Genomic DNA, 22433 nt, shown 5'->3' on the forward strand with positions numbered 1-22433 from the left:
CATTATATATCAAATATAGTAGTTCAACTTAGTGGGAAAATAAATTATTAAAAAATGATACTAGTAAAAACTGGCTATCCATCTGAAATAAAATAAAACTCCTATTTTACACCATATACAAAGGTACATTCCCCAGAGATTAAAGCCTTAACAGTAAACAACAAAATGAAAAAATATTGCCGCAATATCTAGGAGAGTTTGTGTACAATCGAGGGACAAGGAAACCTTAACAAGACTGAAAAACACAGAGATGATAACAGAAAAGATACATCTGACCAAATTAAAAATATGTACGGCAGAAGATATTATAAACAAATTCAAAACGCTCATGATAGATTTGAGGAAAATGCTAATAATTACAAGTATTTAATTTATGTAATATTTATACTAATTTATATAATGTAAAAATTATATCAGAATCAATTATGTAGGAATCAGTGTAGGAATTATTTATATAATATAGAAAGAGATTTTATGAATTGGCAACTCAATAGAAAAATGAACAAAGAATATGAAAAGGCAGTTTGTGAGAAGGACAAATCCGCACAGTCAACAAATATACAAAAAGATGTTTGAACTTCATGGTCAGCAGGCCAGCCAAAATGGAAAACAATCTTAACACATACAAGGTGGAGCAAAAGTAGGTCGTGAGTACGCAAAACAGAGTTTATTCTTGTATTATTATTTATCAATTATTGTATTATTTTCCACACAAACAACTATAAACCAACTTTTGCCTCACCCCATATTATTAGTGGAAATATAAATTTCACAGCATGTGGGGAAATAAATCTAGCATTATCTATTAAGATTTAAAATACACATGCCCAGAAGGAAGAAATTGTGGCATATATACACAATGGAATACTACTCAGCAAGAAAAAGGAAGGGGCTATACGCAACACCATGATTCAGTCTCAAAAACATGTTGACAAAATAATACAGACACAAAAGGGTCCAGGCTGTAGGATTGCATTTATGCCAATGTTTAGAACAGGGAAAAACTAATCTACGGTATTAAAATGTATGTATCAGGATGTTTGTTTAAACATTAAAATACACACATTATTCAGAGTGGCAAAAAAAAAAAAAAGAAACAAGCCGCATACAGAATGGGTGATTGTATGTAGTCCTCATCTAGGTCTCCTACACTGCCAGTGAGCAAGACAGGGCCAGAGGTATTCCAGTTGGTTTGGAGGGAATTTCTACAAAGTATTGTTTATAAACAAGATGCTGAAGAGTACAACAACACAATCCCATGTTTTTGAAACAATGACCCACCTCTCTATATAAATGCGTATTTGTGCATATACATGTCGATGTTGTGTCTGTGTCTCGTAGGCATACGGAGTAAAATGGAGGAGATACATATTAGAAGTATTAACATGGATTATGAGGGGAGGGGAGGGGAGGGGAGTGGAAGGAAGAAAAGAGGGGAAGGGAGCATCAAGCCAAAAGAGGAAAGACTGAACTAAAAACACAGTATGCACGATATGACTACATTTGTGCTTCAGAGTATTTAAAGTTTATATTTATAGAGGATCAGTCAAAGAAAATGCTTTCTGTCTTGTAGATACTTTGAATTTGATCCTTGGATTAAAGTAGACCTTTGGAACTCTGTATTTGGACTACATCATGTTGGTCCTTGGTTATTTTTACTGAGTTGAATTTTAACTCTTTGTTTTCAGAGAAAAAACAGAAGCTGTAAAGCCTAATTTACTTGAGCAAATGAACACAGCCAGGAAGCAGCAACCCAGGGATCTGAACCGAGGCAGTCTACCTAATTCCACAAACCACGCACACAGCAAGATGTTTAGATCTTTCGAGAATTTGGTAGAAGTGGGTGAGGCACTCATCTTGGGTGCCAATTGTAAAGGGGTGATGAGAAGCTCAGAAAGCCAGAGAAATAATATTTGAAAACAAAATGAAGTTAATGCAAAAAACCCATATTTGAAACAAATATTAAATTTTTCAATAAAGACAGGATTTGATCCTGCACGTGCACGGCTCAGCCTCACTTGCCTCACCCTGACCTAAGCCCCCTTAGATCTTACCTCCATTGAAAATAAGATATTTTGCTCATAGATTTTTCACATTGATTTTGGTTTCAAAAAATATTGCATTAACACATTATTTATCTTGATTATTGAGTTTTTTGACACCCCCTGAAATGTGCCCAAGGTAACTGCCTTACCTGCCTCACTACAATCCTGGCCCTCTAGTCTTCATCACTAGGCAACCGTGTGGCAGTTGTCTCCCTGTTTAAGGTGGGGTGATCCTCTTCCTGTTCCCTCCACAGGGCTGTGGTAAGAAACTAGGAAGCTATGAATAAGACACTGCTTGTAAAATGTACATATTCTTGCGCTTAGAGTTGCCTGTGATGGGATAAGCAGGTTGAATCCCCTGGACTATGACATGCACTTGGTCTGCCCACATCACCCACTGCTGGAAAACCCCCCCGTAATTCTAGTCTTTGTTTGGATGGCTGTTTGGCAGCTGCCATGCCTTCATCGGTCATGCCATTCTGTACCTGAGAGCAGTGCTTCTCCAATCTGAGTGTGCACCCAGGTCACTGGGGGTCTTGTTAAATACCACATTGGGACTTGATTGGTTTGGGGTGGGGCACAAGAGGCTGCATCTCTGATGTGCTCCCAGGTGACACCCATAAGACTGGTCCACTGACCTCATTCACTTTGCGTAGTGAGGTGCTGCTGGGCAGGCACATGGTGAGTGCGCCAGGAAGACTAAAGTGCATCAAAGTAATGATAGGGCACGATACACCAGCATTACTGGGAGCATTTTAGTCCTTACAGTAGCCCTGTAGGTGAGTTCTTCTAGTTTGCCGCCCACCCCCCAAAGACCACGGAGAACACACTTCTAGTCACACAAAGTTAGATTTATTCAGCTTGCTGCAAGAGAGAACACATACCAAGGAGCCATGTGAGGGAGTTGGAGAGGTTTGTTAGGGAATTTGGGCTTGTTCTGGGGGAGTCTCAGGATGGTTAAGGGGTGGGGCGCCAGTTCTAGCCTAGGTGCCATCCAGGCACAAGGCAATTTGATGATTGGGCATCTTGGTAATTTTTTTGTGGGGGTTGTCTGGGAAGATGGACAATTAAGGCAGACAGAACTGCCATTATAGAAAAGCAGTAGTCACACAAATTAGTCCAAAGAGGGGGTCATTAATTATGCCTGTGGTTACGGAGTGTCCTTCTCTTTGGTGTCATACATAGTCATGGGTGGCCTTGTGGCTGGTTTGTTCCAACACAGTCATGGAATGACCTTGACTGATTATTGTTTTCATTCTGTGAGTGATGTTTACGTTCCTTTAGATACATCACAGCCAGCGCTGTCCGGACCTGGCCCTGTGCCTCAGAGGGGCCCTTGTGTTGGAGCAAGTTCCCTGGGATTTTCTATGTTCTTCTCTAGCGCCCGAGACTGGCCACGGCTGGCAATGCCATCAGGTCAGGGCACACGGAGCCTGGACTGGAACTTACCAAGGTCTCAGACTCCATTTCTCACCTTCAGAACCCTCTCTGACCTCTACCCTGAATGTGGGGCCTCCCTGACGCCCCGAGCAGCTGGAGGGCTCGTGCCCATGTGGTCACTTCGGGGCCCCATGTCTGGACTCCTGCCCCAGGAAGGCAGCCTGGCCAGCAGGGGGTCCCCACGGGCTGATGCGCCATTCCCTTTGCAGCAAAGTGTGAGACTGAGCTGCCGGCGTGGTGCCCACGTGCTGATTCGGAGTGACTCACATTGTTTATTGTTTTTCTGTTTTTTCTTACACTTGGTGCTTTGTTTTAATGCCTGTTGTAATTTTTATTAAAATGTTTTTAGCTTTTTTGAGGTACGATCGACAAAGTTGTAAGACATTTACAGCGTACGCTGTGGCGATTTGAGGCAAGCACACACTGTGAACGGGCCCCTCCCGTCTAGCTCCCTAACACGCCGTCACCTCACATATTTGCCGCTTTATTTTTTTGGAGAAAACATGTAAGTTCTACTCTCTTAGCAAATTTCAATGATCCTCCACAGTGTTATTAACTCCAGTCACCACGCTGGATCCTAGATCCTCAGGCCACGCTCATTTTTTAGCTGAAAATTTGTGTCCTTTTCCTGATCTCTCCCTATTTTCTGAGCCCCCAGTCCCTGGCCACCACTTTTGTACTCTCTGTTTGTTTGACTTTGACTTTTCTTAAGACCCCACTCAGACTGTTTATATAGATGGCGCCCTACAAAAAATATTTGCCTGGGGCCCAACACGCCCAAGGATTGGACCCATCACAGCCTAGCTGGCCACTCCCAGGGCCATTTTTCACCTTCCCAACTATTATCACCCCTGTGCCTTTTAAAGAAGAGGAAATGGAGGGTCACAGAAGTCAAGCAACATCCCCCCCCCACCACCCAGTGATTCCAATGCCAGGGCACATGAGTGGTGAAGCAGGGACTGGGACTCCTGAGGCCGTTGCTCTAGCCCATGCACTCCCTGCCCACATCCCATCTCCCCAACCCAAGGGCCCCGAGGGGGACTCCAGCCCCATCACCTGTGCCCTGCATATTGCTGACATTCCTGCTCCTGCTTTTCAAATCCATGAAGCGGTCTTGAATGCATTTTTTTTTTCTGTATGGCACTTGGACATCTCCATGCTTCTGTATTTTGCTCTTTGCCTCCTGCCTCCTCCTGACTCTCTCTGTCTTTTGGACTGAAACTTCTGCCCCAGTCCAGATTTGTCACAGGACGATGGCAACACTCCAGAGCGTTAACTTTGGCTTTCTGTGAACGCCAGAGGCTGTGAACAACTACGAGTGTTCTTTCAAATGCCACGGGGCCTATCCAGATTGCTGGGGGTGGTGCTGAGGTTAGCTGTGAGGAGGAGGTGCCTTCACGTGGGCAGGAAAGCAAAATGTGTTAAGTCTTCTATAATGAGGGCAGCCCACCTAGTATGGCCACCCTTCCCCCTGCTGAATTCAAGAGCTGGAAACAGAGGGAGGGTGGGCCATGACTAAGAGGCCCAGTGTCCTTTCAGCAGAGAGAGGTAGCCTTGTCACATTAGCTTTCTGCAACTGCGGAAGATTCCAGAACACACAAGTACTAGTAAGGCTCCTCTGTGTGAGTTCAGTGGTCAATCCACCTTAGAGGCAGTGTCTATAATGGAAAGAGCACTGACTTTGGAGTCTGCTGACCCAGCTGGAATCCCAGCATTGTCAGTGTACTTACTAGCTGTGTGAGCCTATAAAGGTTACGTAAGCACTCCCTGCCTCAGTTTCATCTAAAAAGGGGGGATGATAATGACTTCCTCCCACAGTTATTGTGAGGACTGAGTAAGATGGCGCTGGGACAATGTCTGGCATGGAGTACACTGTAGCTGTAGCTGTCATTCTTTGTGTCTTAGACTGTCTCATTGAGGACAGTCCGAGGTCCCGGGCTGGTTCTCCCTGGCACTATTTCAAAATGTCAGGGAATTCTCTCCCACATATATTCAGATTCCAACTGTTAAAAAAAAATCAGTTGCAACTCTATCAATATATCCAAACCTTTTGGACCCATTTTCTATTTTCAGCCTGCATCATCCCTGCAGGGAATAAAGTTCAGAAGCTCTGCAGCCTGCTATGTAGAATAGAAGCTTCTTATGCAAAAGCTCCCTCTCTCAGTTTAAGGGCAAATTGGCCCAAGTTCACTATTCCTAACCTTCATAATTTCCTCAACACTTGAATGCCTTCTTTTTCCTCTTTAATGTTTTATTTATCTCTCACCACAGTTTTTCTGGTAACTCTAAGACTGTTTAAAGATGTACCTGCCAGAACGTTCCAGGGCTGATCGCACCCCCGTTTTCTTTCTCACCCTCGGTGTTTCTGTTCTGAAGGAGTTCTGTGGGCTGTTTAGGATGTGGGAAGCTTAGCTAGAGGCCCTTGTTTGGGGGTCCCCTGCATCTAAGTTTGAATCTTATCTCCACTGCTTGCCATGTGTAAGGTAGGTGTGACATTAGTACCTGGCACTAGGGGGTCGCTGGCTCCACATGAAGAATGCTCAGCAGGGCGGCACAGGGCCGGGGTGGTGGCCTGGGGCGCTGGCTTCACTGGCCAACGCATCCTAAAGCAAAACCTCATCTCCTCCTGCCTGGACTCCTGCAAACTGCCTCTTACCTGACCTTCCGGCCTCCTCACACTCTCCATGTTGCATACTCTTGCCAACTTCTGTTCCTAAAATGTGGTTTTTCTTTTTAATCATGTTGTCCTTCTACTCAAAAAAGTCTTCGAAAATCCCTCTTGATTTGTCTTGCATTTAGAGCCCGGCAGAGCACAGTTTCCCAATTTCTTCTCTTTCCCTTCTCACCTTATTTTACCTCCGCATCCTTCCCCCTGCCTTCAAGCATTAGAGGACCCTATAAATATCTGGAGAGGCCAACAGGACCGCGGCCCAGCCCAGAGATTTGGGAAGGGGACGTAATGAGGCCGAGAGTACAAGCAGAACCCAGAGGGAGAAACAGAAAGCCTCCAGGAAGCTGAGGTCTAGACTGTCTCCCTGTGAACAGGGGTCTAGTTGGGGGCTGTTCAAGTCAGAGGAGACAGAAAGGTGCCAATGAAAGGGAGATGATGGCAGGACACAGCATTAGGAGGCAAAGAGGTCTGGAGAAGCTGACGCCTGGGGTGTAAGTGGGGCAGTGGGAGGCGGCACTGGTAAATGGAGCCCAGGCTGGTGTGTGGGCTTCCTGGGCCAGCCCACGCTCATGTTTAGCCTGGGGGCAGTGGGAGGTCACTGAACATTTTTAAGCAAGGATGCTACATCAGGTAACTTTGAAAGAAAAGATTGGTTTAATGGTCATAGAAATATTTTATGGCTATTACAGAGAATTGGAAAAATACAGAAAATTAAAATTAGAAAATAAAAACTCTATGGCCCAGAGACAGGCACTGATGACATGAATATATTCACTTCTTACTCTCTCTCCCCCTCTCTCGTTGTGACTGCTGTGCAGTGAGCTCTTACCATGTGCCAGGCATTGCTGCAAGAGCGCTGCTCATGTCATCCTCATGACTCTGCGCTGTGGACAAAATTATTATGCACTTTTACAGATGAGGCAGCGCTGAGAAGCTTTACACAGCTGGTAAGTGGCAGAACTGGGCTGCGGACCAGATCATTGGGCACCAGCCCCGCCTTCTGAGCCCCAGGCCACACTGCTGCTCGGCAGTTACACAACCAACACAACATACATGAAGAGAGGTAAAATTTTCCTTAGAATAGAGTTTGGCATCCTAATGTTTCAAATTGGGCTTTAAAAAGAATTTTGGTGAACTCGTGAAGGCACTGTGTAGGGGGCCAGCACTTCAGAAAGTGTAGTGGGAGGGAGAGAAGCTGGGGGGTTGTTGCTACAGCAGTCCCTGCGAGGGGGGTGGAGCTAGGACTGAGGGTGGAGAAGAGGTGATACATCAGAGACCTTCAGGAGGTTGAAAATTCTATATGCTAAAGAGCTGTATCCTAAAGCCATCATAGGAGGGAGAGGAGCCTGGGAGACCAAGAGGGTAAGTGATGGCTCCTCCTGAGACCTCGCGAGAGGGTGCTGTCCGCAGGTGGATGTGTTCACTAGGACGTTCGCAGAGCCACACAGGCGGAAAAAAAGAGTACAGTTGGCTACATGGGTTCATACTAGAGCCAAGGGGCCGGAGGTTCCCTGGGAAGAACAGACAGGAGAAAAAGAGCAGACATCTGCACAGGGAGCTGAGGGGCACGGGATGGGAGAGCCGGACAGTGAGCTCGCAGGGTGGCCATCACACAAAGATCACAGCGCAGGACTGGAGTGGAACAGGGAAAGACTGCTGGGTTCCCTGCTGTCCTCCCCAAACTGCCTTTTCTGGCTCATTTCTACATGTTCATCTCTGGTTTGCTTCATTGTTTCAGCCTGGCTGAACCTCCTCCAGCAAGCCTTCCCAACCTGCTTGACACTGGACCTCCAGTGGTTTACCTCCTCGCTGTCTGTTGTTCATCCTAGAACCCATGGTGCCGCCCTTCCCATGGGCTGTGTTTGCCTATCCATTTAACTCTTTGTGGCTATTCACTGCCAGTCTGTCCCACGACCCTTCTTTCCGCACAGAACTCAGCAATGTTTCACCAGCCCTTGGGCAGCTCTAAGGGCCACAGCAGATGTCCACCAAGAGCTTCATGGCTTCCTCTTGAGTTCTTTCGATCCTTGTGGGTTCCATGTAGAGCCAGGAAAGAAACCTCACTCATATACCTGTGTATACGTGTATACATGTATGTGTGCACATGTATATTACAGCAACAGTAATAATTATGATAACTACCATTTGCTGAGAACTTACTACATACCAGGCACCGTGCAAAGTGCTTGATAGACTTGGCTTCTTTGATCTCCCCTTTGCTGCCTTCTGCTTTTCCATGCCCTGTGCAGTTTTGGGGGTGCCAGTAAATCACTGCAGTGTGGGGTAGGAACTTTTGGCTTTCCTTTTGTGGGTATTCTGGGAGTCAACCCGAGAAATTTCCATGATCTGCCCAGAAGGTTTGAGGAAATCCATGGCAGCAATGAAGTGAGGTGACCTGACACGGCCTCCTCTCTCGTCACCTCTCCCTCAGGGACAGTGACCAGGGTCTGGATGCCCTGGAGGTCAGCTTGGGGAAACAATGACACTTGACCTTCCCCCTGAGGTTCAGGGCCCATGGGGCATGTGCCTGTAACAAAGCCTGATGGGGTCTAATTAAATTCAACAAAGACAGAGTTCAGGAGGGAGAGTTTCCTTAAAAAGAATAAACCATCTTCCCAATCTTGACTTTTACAATTCCACTCCTGCTTAGGGCTATTACCGTTTCAGTTGGTAAGTGGTAGGAAACCAATGGTGTTGACGTGGAAACATACAGAACAGAGCGATAACGACTCCCTATTCCTCTAAATTGTTTGAGAAAACATTCGGTTGAGGAAATAAACAGAGGAACTTCACTGAGAAATATGATTGGATTCAGGGACGAGGAGACATTAAATTTGATGTTTGAGGTCAGTTAAGTGGCATGAAACATTCAAAGACTGCAGAGGTTCCAATGCCAAGAGCAGTTAAAAATAAAGCCTTTTAGAACACCCTAGCAGGTTTTCAATGCTACTGCGTTCTGAAGAGGCATAAGAACACACACTAAAATAAAAGGTGATTTGAAAAGTACGGCCTGCGAGGGAGGGGCGAGAGGAGGGAGGCGGGAGAAGCAGATTGCGGTGGGCAGGAGGCATGCAGCGCTGGCTGTGTGCTGGCGCTGAGGGGCAGTGAGGGAAGCAGGAGCCGGAGGCAGAGAGGTTTTGTTTTGTGTTGAAGGATGGCATCTTTGCCGGCTCAGGCTGCCAAAACAAAATACCATAGACAGGGTGATTTAAAAGCAGAAATTTATTTGTTACAGTTCTGGAAGCTGGGGAGTCCAAGATCAAGGTTTTGGTGATTTGGTTTCTGGTGAGGGCTCTCCTCCTGGCTTGTACACAGCTGCCTTCTAGCTGTGGGCTCATATGACTTCTTTGTGCCCAAGAGAGAGCAAGCTCTCTGGTGCTTTTTCTTATAAGGAAACGAATCTTATCAGATTAGGGCCCTACCTTTATCACCCATGTACCTTTAATTATGTTCACAAGGGCCCTATCTCCAAATACAGTCAGGGTGGGGATTAAGGCTTAAACACATGGATTTTGGGGACACAAACAGATGGGTTGTTTCACAAAGAGTCAAGGGCTAAAGGGAAGAGGCCAGTGGAGAAAGGAAAGATGAGACACTGAGGAGGGACACCAGGAAAGCAAGAGAAGACTAGTAGAGCCATGGATGGGACATTTCTCAGTAAATCACAAGGCCAGTTTATCTGTCAAATGGGAAAGGGCTTGATTTTTAAGGAGAGTAAAAACATCGAGCAGCTTCCATGGAGAATGGGATAAGAAGTGGACTGGGGACTGCCAAGCAATAGCAAGGGACCAGCGAGGAGCGCTAACATGATTCCACCCAGACGTCAGCTTCAATGTCAGCGTTTTATGGGGGTCTCGCCTGAGCGCCCCATTTCAATTTTCTGCATGGCAATGAATCGTGTCTTGATTCAGTTCGCATTCCTTCCCTAGGATGTAAACTCCATGTGACCCTGGATCTTTTTGCCTTGCGCGTTGCTATGTTTCTAAGGCTTAGGGTAGTGCCTAGCACAGGAAAAACCAAAGAAGTCTCCGCCAGGTAAATGGATGAAGGACTGCAATGGCACCAATGAGAAGAGTTCTGTGACATTCTACTAGTGTCACTCAGGCCCCCTCAAAAGTGAAGAAAAAAGAAGTTACCCAGGACTGAGCGTTGGCAAGGTGGGAATGACAGAGAGGACCCCACGAGGGAGGAATTAAGGGCGTTAAGGATGCTAGTGAGTACGCTGTGGAAATGGTGGTCCACTGAGCCTGGCTGAATGGGAAGGGAGAGAGGATGAGGGAGGGAGGGAAAGAGGGAGGACCAGAGAGCTGGGAAAATAGAAAGCAGGGAAAGTCCAAAGGTAGGGTTAGGGGGGATGAGTTTCAGAGCCAGATGCCCTGGTCGACAGGAGAATGCTGCAGTGGGAGACTGCTGAGCTGGAGAGGTGCTCAGTGATGAAAATCTCCAAACTGCGTCCATGGCAAGGGGTTGCCAACAGGAAGTGAGAGGTACTGAAGTTTAGCCCCATCAAGGCACCATGAGGCAGGGCATCCTTTCCTCTTGTGTCCCGGGAATAGTAATCCTGAGAGTTGATTGGTACTAATAAAATAAAGGGCTCTGTGGTCAAATACGTTTAGAAAACATGAGTTAGAAAACTGATTCATGCATTGCAAGGCTTCTACAAACCTTTAAAATACCCAAAAAGATTTCAAAAGAAGGTACAGTGTTTCCCAAACTTATTAGACGGATGAATTCTTTTTATGTCCTTCCAGGAGTATCTCTAAGTCTATCATTTCCTGTGAACAGAGGTTCTCAAAGTGGGGTCCCTGGAGCAGCAGCAGCAGCACCCACTGGGAACCTGTTAGAAATGCACGCTCTCAGGCCCCATCGCAGACCTATGTAATCAGAAACTCAGGGTGGAGCCAGGAACCTATGATTTAATAAGCCCTCCAGGTGATTCTCTGCATACTGAAGTTCTTAACCACTGAGCTAGAAAACACTTCGGAGAAGGCTGATCACATTCATACTTGGGAAAGACTAGTTGTTAAGAGGTGGGACAAGCCATTCACGCTAATGCTGAAGTCATATGGTATGACTGCAGGAGCTGACATGGAGAAAAATGTGTGTGCAAGAGTCATGTGCAGATGAAGACTGCAAAATTTAATAGTAGCCCAATTAACAAATCACATCAAAATAGAAATAGAAATTACTTCAGATTACCTATTCCTTTGGATTATTCATACTGTTAGGTCCCTCTGTTAGCATGAATCAAGAGCAGATACCTTTCCAACATATTTTGTCAAGTTATTGGAGGGAGGGAGGAAATGAATGAGTAATGGACTTGAAATTTATTTCTTTTCTTTTCCCTTTAGTGTCCTTTGGCAGAGTTACAAAAAGTAACTATGAGGCCAAGAGGTAGACAACAGTGGAAAGAAGAAGAGACAATAGATCATGTGGAAACTATACCATCAGCTCTCGAGTAACCCAAAACTGATGTAAAGTATCTGTACTATATGTGTGGCTATATAGACTCATATTTAGAAAATGGCTCTAAAAGCAATTATTTGCAAAAAGCTTTATAAATCGATCAGTTCAGAAGCACTTTACCCATTTCCATAATAAATGGTTATTGCATTAAGACAAATTTATCAAAAAGCACAGTTTTCAAGTGTTAAAAAATGTATCTGTCCTACTCCTTAGCAGAATTTGGAAACATGTTTATCATACATTAATAGTTTGCAGAAGAGCTGTCAAAAAGAAATCAGATACATAAATGCTCCGACTATACAATTGAAAAATGGTGTAGCTCTAAAAGGAATTGGGATGCACCTTTTCAAAAGTAAAATCTGAGTCTAAGTTTCATCTTCAAATGCATGTTGACTCAGAATTTTCTTTAACAGGGGGAAAAAAACAAAGACGGCCCCTTCAATTATGTCTAGCTAAATGACTGAGCTTTTTAAAGTGCTTTAGCTGGAAATACTAGTTTTTAAAGCATTTAGACATGAAGACAGAAATGAACATGTAACATTGTGCCAAGATTTGGATGAGCACAAAACCCTAACTGGCGGAAAAAAGAAAGAAGGAAATGTCCCTGATTTCTTAAGGTGGAAGTTTGTAGAACTTCCCTTTTGGGTGTTACTTACTCAGCCAGCCCCCGTTCGTCGCCCAGCAATATACACGACTGGCAGGGTCCCTGCGACTCCACTGGTCATGAACTCTTGTGTCTATTTCTGCTAAGTGGAGACAGGCCACACTGGAAGTAGGTTTTGATTAGGATGTTTTTCCTATAGAAAACCACCTGCCGTTCTTGGGCGGCTAGTTTGACTTGTGCAATCTTAGAATGATCCACTTCTCAGAGGCTTCGGATCTTTGAATTACAGATGCTGTCAGCCACTGAGGAAGGCTTCATTCTGAGAACCTGCCCCTCATTTAGAGAGTTGTCTACTGAGGCACAGTGTAGAAAGCAGGCTCCAGAGTTGTTAGACTCCAGATTGTAAAACCTGCCTTCCGTCCCAGATTTGGAGTGGCACTTTCAACCAGAGAGGCTGACTTCATTCATGCGGGTGAATATCTTTCACCACTCTGAGTTCCCAGCTGTGCTAAGAGCTGGCCCTCATGTATGGGAGGAAGGCGATGGGCAGTTAGCAAAGCACCTGGTTCCTCCTACCTCCTCATGAAATGATGAGCGGTGACTCTCAGAAAAGGTAAGCAGTGTTACACAGGAGTGCGGCCAACCCCAACTTTCACCGGCCGTTCGCCATTCCTGAAAATGGTCTGAAGCTATAAATACAGGGTGGGGCAAAAGTAGGTTTAAAGTTATTCGTATGGAAAATAATAAATAATCACTAAATAATGATACGAGAAGAAACTTTGTGTTTTGTGTACTCGCAACTGTAAACCTACTTTTGCCCAACCCTGTAATGTAAATTTTAGAGGGTGAGGCATCTAACATTTTTCTCATACCTTATCTTGTGCAATCGGGACATAACTGTATACTCCGTGTACTGTATACTGTAGTCTCATTGGCGAGCTCTCTCATCTCTAAATCGCTATGGCAGTTACAGGGGGACTCACCATTTAGCACTTTAATATATTAGAGTCTTGACACTAATTTGTTTTCCTGTGTTTCTTACAGAGTAAGAAACAAATAATCTTTCTTCACTTGATAAGGTGGGGAAAGTAATAGCTTCCACCTTATAGGGTGGCTGAGAATACTCAAGGAGTTAATATAGGTGAAGCTCCTAGCACAGGAAAGTGCCTTATAATTATCCGCTATTAGTTACAATCTTTATTCATAAGAGGCGGCAGTGTCTGAAGGTGAAGAGCACAGACTTGGGGCCTGAATACGTCATCCTAATCCTGGCTCTATCACCCATCACTATGGGATCCTGGGCAAGTCAGTAAATGTCTCTGTGCCTCGATTTCTTCTTCTCAAAAATGGGCACACCAATACAAGGTAATAAATTGTAAAGTCCATTGTACTGTTACAGTTTTAATTCTCACAACAACCCTCCAAGGCGGTCGTCATTACCTTTATTCATACAGACAATGAAGCCAGGGTTTGGGGTCACACAGCTAATGGTGAGTACACAGTTTCATGCAACAAGAAGACCAAGCACATTTTACTACCCAACACAAGAGGACTGCAGATGGGTCTGTAGCTGCACACGGCACTGTCCCGTTCCCTGGCATCACACGCCTGCCTAAAATAGGTTATCATCTTTACCGGTACTCCTGATTTCTAACTGGCATCAAGTGCTCTCCATCCAGAGCCTGTAGTAACATCCTAGAGGATGGAGGTCCCTAGCACTTTCTTCTGTTGATTTGCTTAAGTGCACAGAAAACAGACCTCTTACTTATTGTTTGCATCTCTGGGAACTGGCAGGAAGTGGATTCTAACAGACCACAGTGACTGCTTTCTCTCCCCACCCTGCCCCACAACACAGGGGAAAAGGGTGACTCCCAGCCCTGTTGAACCTCAGTTGTTCCTGCAAAGGAGGAGCCTGGCGTGGGGATGGTGGCAGGTAGGGGGATGGATTTAAAGTTGGCTCAGACTTCCTTTTCCACTGAGGGTGGGCATCAGTGAGAACTTAAGACCACAGGCTATTCTGAGAATTTGTTAGTGAATGTATAGCGCTGCCATCTGCTGGATGGAATGGGTATCAGTCCTGTTCCAGTGTTTCTTCCCTGTGTAAGAACCAAATTCACCGATTCCCACCGTGGGTTCAGAACCCAGTGGTTCGTCATTTCACACCATCAGCTCTAAATGTCTGCATATTTTGGATACATCATGACAACTGTGCATAGGAGGACCTTCATGTGAATAATCAAAAGGTAAATTGATGACATCTGTGAAGCAAGGTCCCATTTAGCATCAATAGTTGTTCCCTAGATTAAACTTGGTCTGTTCCCAATGTGTGCTCTGACTGATCAGGAAAAGCCCATAACCATCAGGCAAAGGCACCTGGAAGGACTTGGACCTTCCTGTCCATAGCAAAAAGTACTTACAGGGAAGTGAAATTGCCACCTGGCTTTACTCTTGTGTCCTCTGGAATTCTGTGTTCACGGATCCAATAATTAGTTAATGAGTGAGCACTTATCCTGTGAGCCAGGCACTGTATTATGAGCTGAGAAAGCAAAAATGAATGAACACAATCCCTGCTCTTAATAACACCACGTGAATGTTTCCCACGGGCTTACTGTGGGCCAGGCTTCTCCCTCTCATTTAACCCTCGGAACCGGCTCCCTCAGGCCTGTCACTGTCTCATTTACAGCGACCCCGTATTATATCTCATTTATGGTGACTACTCTCCTTTACTGCTCAGAAAGCTGAAGCTGAGAGACATTAAGTAATTTAACTAAGATAATACAGTTAGAACTGGAGTGGGATCTGAATATGGGGCAGGTATTCGGGTGGGGTAGGTAGAAGAGAGAGAGGTGCTGGCAACATGGACTGATGTCCCCCCTCCCCCAGTACACCACATATAGACAGTCTGGTCTTTTGTTTTACACACATATTCTGTAAATACACATTTGCTACAAATTTCCAGCAAAGAGAACGTGGTACAAAACAGTAAGTGATGACAGCAGTAGATGCTTTGGAAAGATTTATCGGGAAGGTTATTCCTTTCTCTAGGAAGCATTTGAAATCGATCTACTTAACATTCTCTTCAGTTCATAATTCTCCCTCATAGCAGCCTTGGTGTCAGCAGCGGGACCTGAACCACCGTCAGTTCTCATTGGATGGAAAACAAATCCGCATTTTGGTCAGCGTACAGAGTACACGTGAGTGAATGATTTGCTCGGCAAGAGCTTGAGAACAATTCAGATGTCCGACTGTACCAATCTCAAACCGCTTTTTTTATTTCTTGGTATAAGTAGGATGCTGGTGTTGATGGGAGACATCAGGGATGGACGGAAGGGGAGGGGAAGAGAGGGCAGGATGAATGGAAGCTGGTGGCAGAGAAGAAAAGTGCTCTGTGCCAGGTGCTGATGAAAGTGCTCAAACAGTACCTGCTGGGCATGAAGAACTAGGAGTGTGGGGGCAGCGCAGTGTGTAGGGATTGGCGGTCAGCCTGCTGGCCTCTGTTCTGCCACTAGCCTCTTCTTTGACTTCAGGCAAGACCCACAACCTTTCTAACCCTTAATTCTTTCACCTGGAGGAAGGGGTTGCCTCACAGTGTTGCTTTGGGGTTCAGTAATCCAGACTGGCCTCCACAGGGGCCAGAAATTCCCATGGATCCTTCAGGAAAAAAATGCCCTTCAGGGTTTCTTGATGGTCCTTATTTGCACGTCAGTTTGCCATACATGCTCTTGTTTTTCCTCTGAACAATCCTATAAGGCACGTTGGAGAGATATTATCGTTCCTATATATACAGAAGAAATGGATCCCCAGGTGACTTGGCAAAAATGAGGAGGGTTTTCCAGCCAGAGCCTGCCCTCAGGGCCACCCATGTGAGGAACCACCAAGAAAAGTGGCCTATGGAGTGGACTATTTGTGTCAAACCCCTACGCAGAGAGTGGCATTCAAATTGTTTTCCTAGAAATAACTGAAACCGAATTTCTTGGAAGGAGCTCCAACCTGGAATTTCCTGGAAGGAGAGCAATGAGCAAAGGGGGAAGCGGTCATAAAACATTCAAGGCAGATGTCTTTCACTTCCTAAGAACTTTGGATGTGGAGAGAAAAACTTAATGCCTGATTTTAGGCATTAAGTTCATCAGTTCAGTTAACAGTTGATCAGCCAATGTTATTTGGGGGAAGAATAACACATTTATTGGGTAAAACACTATTTCCTGCACATGTTTGGGAAGTCCGAGATGAGGGAATGGGTTTTAGAGAAATAACAGCAAATGGAAAGAATTAGACAAGATATTAGAAACACCAAAAACAATGTCCACCTAAGAAAAGTATGGAAATGTTGCGTTGAGACAACACTAGCCAAGGACCCGTACGAAAAGTTAGACACACGTGAGGGGCAAATGCAGTAAGATCTGACTGGGAGGAAGCAGAGCTGAGTCAACTCAAATCAGACCAAACAAACTTGACCATGTGTGGGTCCTTAAAAGTTTTTTTAATGAGTGATTTGCAATAATTGTGCCAGTGATTTGTATGTGAACGGCCTTTTTAAAAAGCATGGTTGAAGAGTTAATTTTCTTGGGTTTTGAATACGTTTATAATATTTTTAAGCACAATTCATCTGCACTACAAGGCACAGACTTGATTGTGTTTCAGAAGGTTAAACTTTAGGCCCATTCAAATGATGAATTCCAACGTAGCTGGGGCTGGATTCAGTGAAACATCACGGTGCAGTTCATAGAGGAGAAGGCACCCTGTCTGACACTCCGCAGGTGCTCCATCCACGACTGGGCAGCAGGGGAGGGACAAAAGAGGACCTAGGTTTCCCTGGGGAATTCTGTTACACAGGATGTGAACCAGGTTTATCACTGGCACTCATTCTGGCTACTAGAAATGAAGTGAAAGGTACATCTCCCCAGTCTTCAGAATCCTGGTGTCCATTTGGTCACTGTCAGCGACCTAGGTAGGCATCCACTTGCCCCCTCTCTCTCCTTGTTTGCCCATAACCAATCCTTTACTATGTCTGTCCATTTACCTTTTAAAGAGATCTTGAATTCTTTCATTCTTCTGTTTCTTCCGCCCCTATCCTAATCCTAAATATACCTTCTCTTGCCTGGATAATATAATAACCCTCCAAGGGCTATGATTCTGTTCACTCCTGGTCCCTCCATTCACTACCCATAGTGACACCAGAATTACCTTTTCAAAACACGAATCTGATTATGTCACTGCCGCCCCCATCTCGATCCTCCCGGCCACCCCTCCACACTACTCTCCAGGTTAAGACCAGGGGCCAGTCCCTGGAGGCTGTTCTCTCATCCCAGCCTCCTCCCTCTCCACCCCAGCTAGTTAACCCTTGAGTTCCTCTCCCTTTGCCATGCCTCTCCTGGTTTGGCAAATGCTTTTTCCTCTTCCCTTTGCCTGGAACTTACTCCCAGTTTTCTCTTTTCTTCTCCTGCCTATCACTTTAAATCTCAGTTTGCAATGCTTCCTCTGGAACCCTGACCTCAGTCTTGGCCATTTTGCCCCTCGTTGGTTAATGTTAACAGAGTCCCCTGTTCCTTTTCCTTCAAAGCACTAATCTGAGTCTGTGTATTGTTCAACTGGCTTTGTTAACGTCCGTCTCCAGAGTTTATGGGTTTAAATCATAAACTCCAAGAGACTAGGGACCCTGAATGCTTTTTCTCATCACCCTGCCTCTGGCATCTAGTACAGTGTCTCGCATACAGCAGACACAAGTAAGTATTTGCTGACTGAATGAATGAACTTAATGAATATTGGTTTGTTTTTCTTAAAGGATAATCTGCTTTATTTTCTGCCCGATTTTCTCAAACCAAACTCACCAACAAGCGTAATGTGATTTACATCAAGTACGTTTTTATGAATGAAAAGCCAGGGCATCATGACAGTGCCTAGGAGAAGTGAAGTGTTTCTCACTTCTGCATGAGTAAGCTATTAAAATAAGCACTCATGCTTTATCTGAAATCTCATTTTTATTCCCAAGAAGGTTCATTCTACAGACAGAGAGAATAAAAGCTCAATTTGTTTGGGAAATTATAAATGTCAGCCCCTGAAAGGTTCAGAAATGCAGTTGAGGACTCAACTAAATAAAAGCCTTGACGAATGATGGTTTACAAACAAACATCCTTTAAATAACTCAAAAGCAATGTAAATTTTTAAAAAGATCTTAGCATAAAACATCACATTCCAAAACTAGAAAACAACTATTTTGATTTTAGAAACGTCAAGCATTTGTGCAAGCAACTTATTGCAAAATCTAGAGCTAGAAGTTTGATTTCAGAAAGTTCTCTGATATATCTTTGACTAATTACTTTTGCATTTAGAAACAGATTGCTTTGGATAAATAATTGTATGTCAAAAGGTCCATAATACTACTTAACCAGTTGAGTAATATATTTTCATCACAATTTAGTAGAAGTCTTATTGCAGTTACTTTCCTAGTAGTTAGTACAATTTGCACTGTAATTACTGAATATTCTCCAAAATAAGTACCTCACACCAGAGTAATCTGGATGGTCAGTAAATCACTATTGCTCCAATAATTATGAACCAAGTCATCCTTGTGCCCCACTCCTAGGTAAGCCCTGGTGAAGAACTACAAGCACAAAAATCTTACAGCTGGAAGAGAGACCTCTAGTGTGTGTGAGAGAACTTCATATTGTGCTTCGGGCATCATTAGTACAGCAGAATCACTGTAGTCCGTTTGAATACTGTGGTGGGAGACTTTTTTGCCAATTATCATTCACGCTCAATTAACTTTAAATGTCTTCTCAGCAAATGCCTAATATTTTTGCTTAACTAGTTACCTTTTAAAATAAACACATGGCCTAAACCAATAAAGTTTTTCCTGTGATACAAAGTTTTAAAATTCAGCGGTCCCCTTTGAACCCTAACTGGTAAACATGAAACCCACTTCCATCCTAACAATCGCTAACACTTCTTTCCATTCCAGCAGCAGCGGGACTCCCCAGCCAAACCGGTGCAGGCGGTAGGCGGTCTCCTGAACACCAGCCCCTCACGGTAAGCCAAACGTCACACAAACATAAACACGAGGACTTGACTGGCACGTCGCCCGTTATCCGGGAGACGAATGGACCCACTACTATTACAAATTCACCAAGGAGGTTAGCTCTTAGTTTCCACAAAATCCCGTATATGCAGGTAAATTCCTTGATGTAAAATCAGACGGATTGAATCATTCTATGGCACCAGCCTCAGTCTTTAAAAATTCTTTATTTTCTCCTTTTCCACATTAAAAACACATTTGAGATACACACAGAAAATGTTTCTCTAAAAAAACACACACATACCCACAAAACAGGAGGTCTCTTAAGGAGTCTACTGCTGAGAAGGTAAAAGCATTTTGCTCATTTTTAATTTGCTAAAACAATCCAAGCATGCTTGGTACCCAGAGGGTATTCTCAAATAAACTTGTATCTCTCTAGCTGCCAGCTTAGTTGATTGAAAACAGAAGGCAAACGTTTCTTAAAGAATGAGTATGTTAAACTGTTATGTCTCTCCCAGTTCCACCAAGGATACGCACACACAGACACACACGAGTCGAGGATTTGCTTTGAAAGCAGCCAGTTCTATGATCTAAAAGATAATGTAGCATTTCTACTAAATTACTTCTGCCCACTGCGGCGCCCCTCTTAGCCAGGGCCACGGGCATCCTGGACAGCCCCTGCGTGCTGTCCTCCACGCACAAAGCCGACAGCCCCACTTCCAACTTCGCTAACTTAGTTGGCTCCCGCCCAGCCGACCGCCGAGGCACAGTCACGGTGAAAACGTGTTGATACCAGAAAACCATTTCCACGACAGTGCAAGTGTTCGAAAGCACAAAGGCAGACAATGCCGACCCGCGCTAGCTAGGAAGTTGCGGTGCTCTGGCGGCGGCGGGGAGCACGCGTCCAGGTAAGGAAGTCCTGCACCGCAGGTCTGCTTTCATCTTCCTGGATGTTTGGGGGAATCGGCCGCACTTTTAAGGCGAATTCACCAGAATGCGCCCCCCACCCCGTTCTGGTTCCAGGAGGCGCGGACTCTATTTTCCAGGCAGGTCCCTCTTGGGGACGGGAGAGGAAGCACACTTCACATTTCAATAAAAAGGGACGGCGCGGGTGGAGGTGGGGGTGGGAAAGAGGTCAGGAAGAAGCCAAACGGCATCCCTCCCACCCACCTTAGTGCCCCGAGCGCTGGTTCAGACGGCGGGGACGGGTGGCGGCCAGGAAACTGTCCCTTTAAGGAAACCTTGGCCTCCAGAAGAGGGGGGAAGCGGGCGGGCTCCGGACTTGGCGCTGCAGGCACCGCGGAGGGGAGACGAACGCGGCAAAGCCACAGCCATTACCTGCAGCGCTGCCGTCCTTCCCCCACCTCAGGGCCCCCTCCCCCGTCCCTGCCTCCCAAGGAGACTTCTAATTCGCAGCCCGTGCCAAGCCCTTTATCTGGGAAGGAAGAGGAATGAGAGCTTTTAAAAAATAAATGAAATGTTTGCATCTAAAGGCAGTGGGGGGGGGGGCGGGGGGAGGCTAGGAAAGGGAGGGGTGGTGGGTGGGGGCTTTAAAGGCGCCCTGGTGGGCGGAGGCGGTGAATCGGGATCGGCCCGGCCGGAGACGGACGGCGGACAGCGCCGGGCACCGCCGCGGCTCACAAAGGGGAGCGGCGCGGTCCGGCTCCAGCAAAAGGGGAAGAGAAAACCGCCTCGGGGCCCGATCCGCTCGGCAGCCACAATGGCGTCTTTCACGGGGCGTCCCGGGGCGCCACCGAGGCTGCCTGTGAGCGCGGGGCGGCGGTCCTCTCCCGCCCCCGTGGGAGCGGAGCCCCGGGGGCCGCCGCCCCCGCGCGGCCCGCAGGCTGGTGTGCTCGGCGGGGGCGCTCCGGCCGCCGGCGCTGGGAGGCTCCCGGCGGGGCTGGCTTCCAGACGCGGAGCTCTGCGCCGGGGAAGAAAGGGACGCGCGCGATTCGGGCGAGGAGGGAGGAGGGAGGGGAGGGCGGGGGGAGAGCCGCTGCAAAGCGGCCGCCCGAGAGGCTGGCGCGCGAGCGGCGGGCGGGCGGCGCAGGCACTGGCTCCGAGAGCCGCGGCTGCTCCTTCCGAGTTCCCGAACCGGGCCGGGGGATCCGGAAGCCCGGCCCGGACGCGCCGGCTCTCGGCCCCCCGGCTCAGGCCCCTTCGGCCGCGCCCGCTCCTTCTGCCCGCTCCGCCTCGCACGCTCCCGCTCCCACTCGAGGGAGAAAGCCGAGAACCGGCAGGAACTGCCCCGGAGGAGCCGGCCGAGGGTCCGAGCGGATACCGAGCCGCCGCGGCGGGCTGTGTGTGCGCGAGTGTGCCGCGCTCTCGCCCCATGCCTGGCACATGCGTAAAAGCGAGTTGCGCCCAAAGTCTCAGCCATACCCTCCTTAGCAAATAATAACAAACCCAAACCGTCAGATCTTACCTGAAACATTGAAGCACAAAGTCTCTCTCCAAGTCCCCTTTTCCTTTTCCTCTCCCCCCTTTTCCGATTTCTCTCCCAGCGATCTGCTCGGCTCGCCACACCAGAGAGAAATGCAATAGCTTGGCTAAGGTAGACAGAACAAAATACAGAGAAGAGTTGCTCCAGGGCTTTGAAACCCCTCAAGGCAAGGATCAGGATACAATTAGCTCATGCCTCTACCTCCAGTCTAAATCAATCTCCAAAATAAAACTTAAATCAAATTAACTGATCACAGGGCAGACAATTGATCTCCTTCAAAAATAAAGGTCTACACATACGTATAGATAAATATATACATTGGAAATTTTTTTCCAGATTTTTTTTTTTTTGGTGGAAAAACAGTCTTATTCCAGCCTCCAACTTGCTTTTTACCCTCGTCTTGCACAGAAAAGCTGATTTTAATCGTTGTGATTAGTTTTGATGTAACGTTTCCGCGGGCGATTTCTGCAAATGGATGGAGTGTTTCTTTGCCAAAAGAGGGAAAAGCAGCAGATGATGATAATTATAAGGATTGTTGGTTGTTTCTTTTTATTTGTGTTTAGGGCTCTCTCTTCACTTTCTCAAGTTGACCTGACATTGCTGTTACACTGAGGTCGCGCAACTTGTTGAGGAGGATCGCCGCCCTGTCTGATCAAAGGATAGGTGATAATTTGGCAATAGAGCAGCACATTTTTGGTTCCTTTGGCGACATAACGTCCCACATGACGTGGATAAAAATAAGCACATGCAAT

General features: G+C 46.2%; 1 protein-coding gene across 1 annotated transcript in view; it reads right to left on the reverse strand.

Annotated features, from left to right (window-relative positions):
* KCTD1 (potassium channel tetramerization domain containing 1) overlaps positions 1 to 21778 on the reverse strand; it is a 178196-nt gene extending 156418 nt beyond the window's left edge. The window contains exon 1 of the mRNA XM_024580725.3: positions 21664 to 21778. Coding sequence (XP_024436493.1) covers positions 21664 to 21672 — 9 coding nt within the window. The 5' untranslated portion in view covers positions 21673 to 21778. The remainder of the gene's footprint in view (positions 1 to 21663) is intronic.
* Between the last annotated feature and the right edge of the window lie 655 nt (positions 21779 to 22433).

Source organism: Desmodus rotundus, chromosome 10 (assembly GCF_022682495.2).
Source record: "Desmodus rotundus isolate HL8 chromosome 10, HLdesRot8A.1, whole genome shotgun sequence".
In the NCBI taxonomy this organism is placed as follows: Eukaryota; Metazoa; Chordata; class Mammalia; order Chiroptera; family Phyllostomidae; genus Desmodus; species Desmodus rotundus.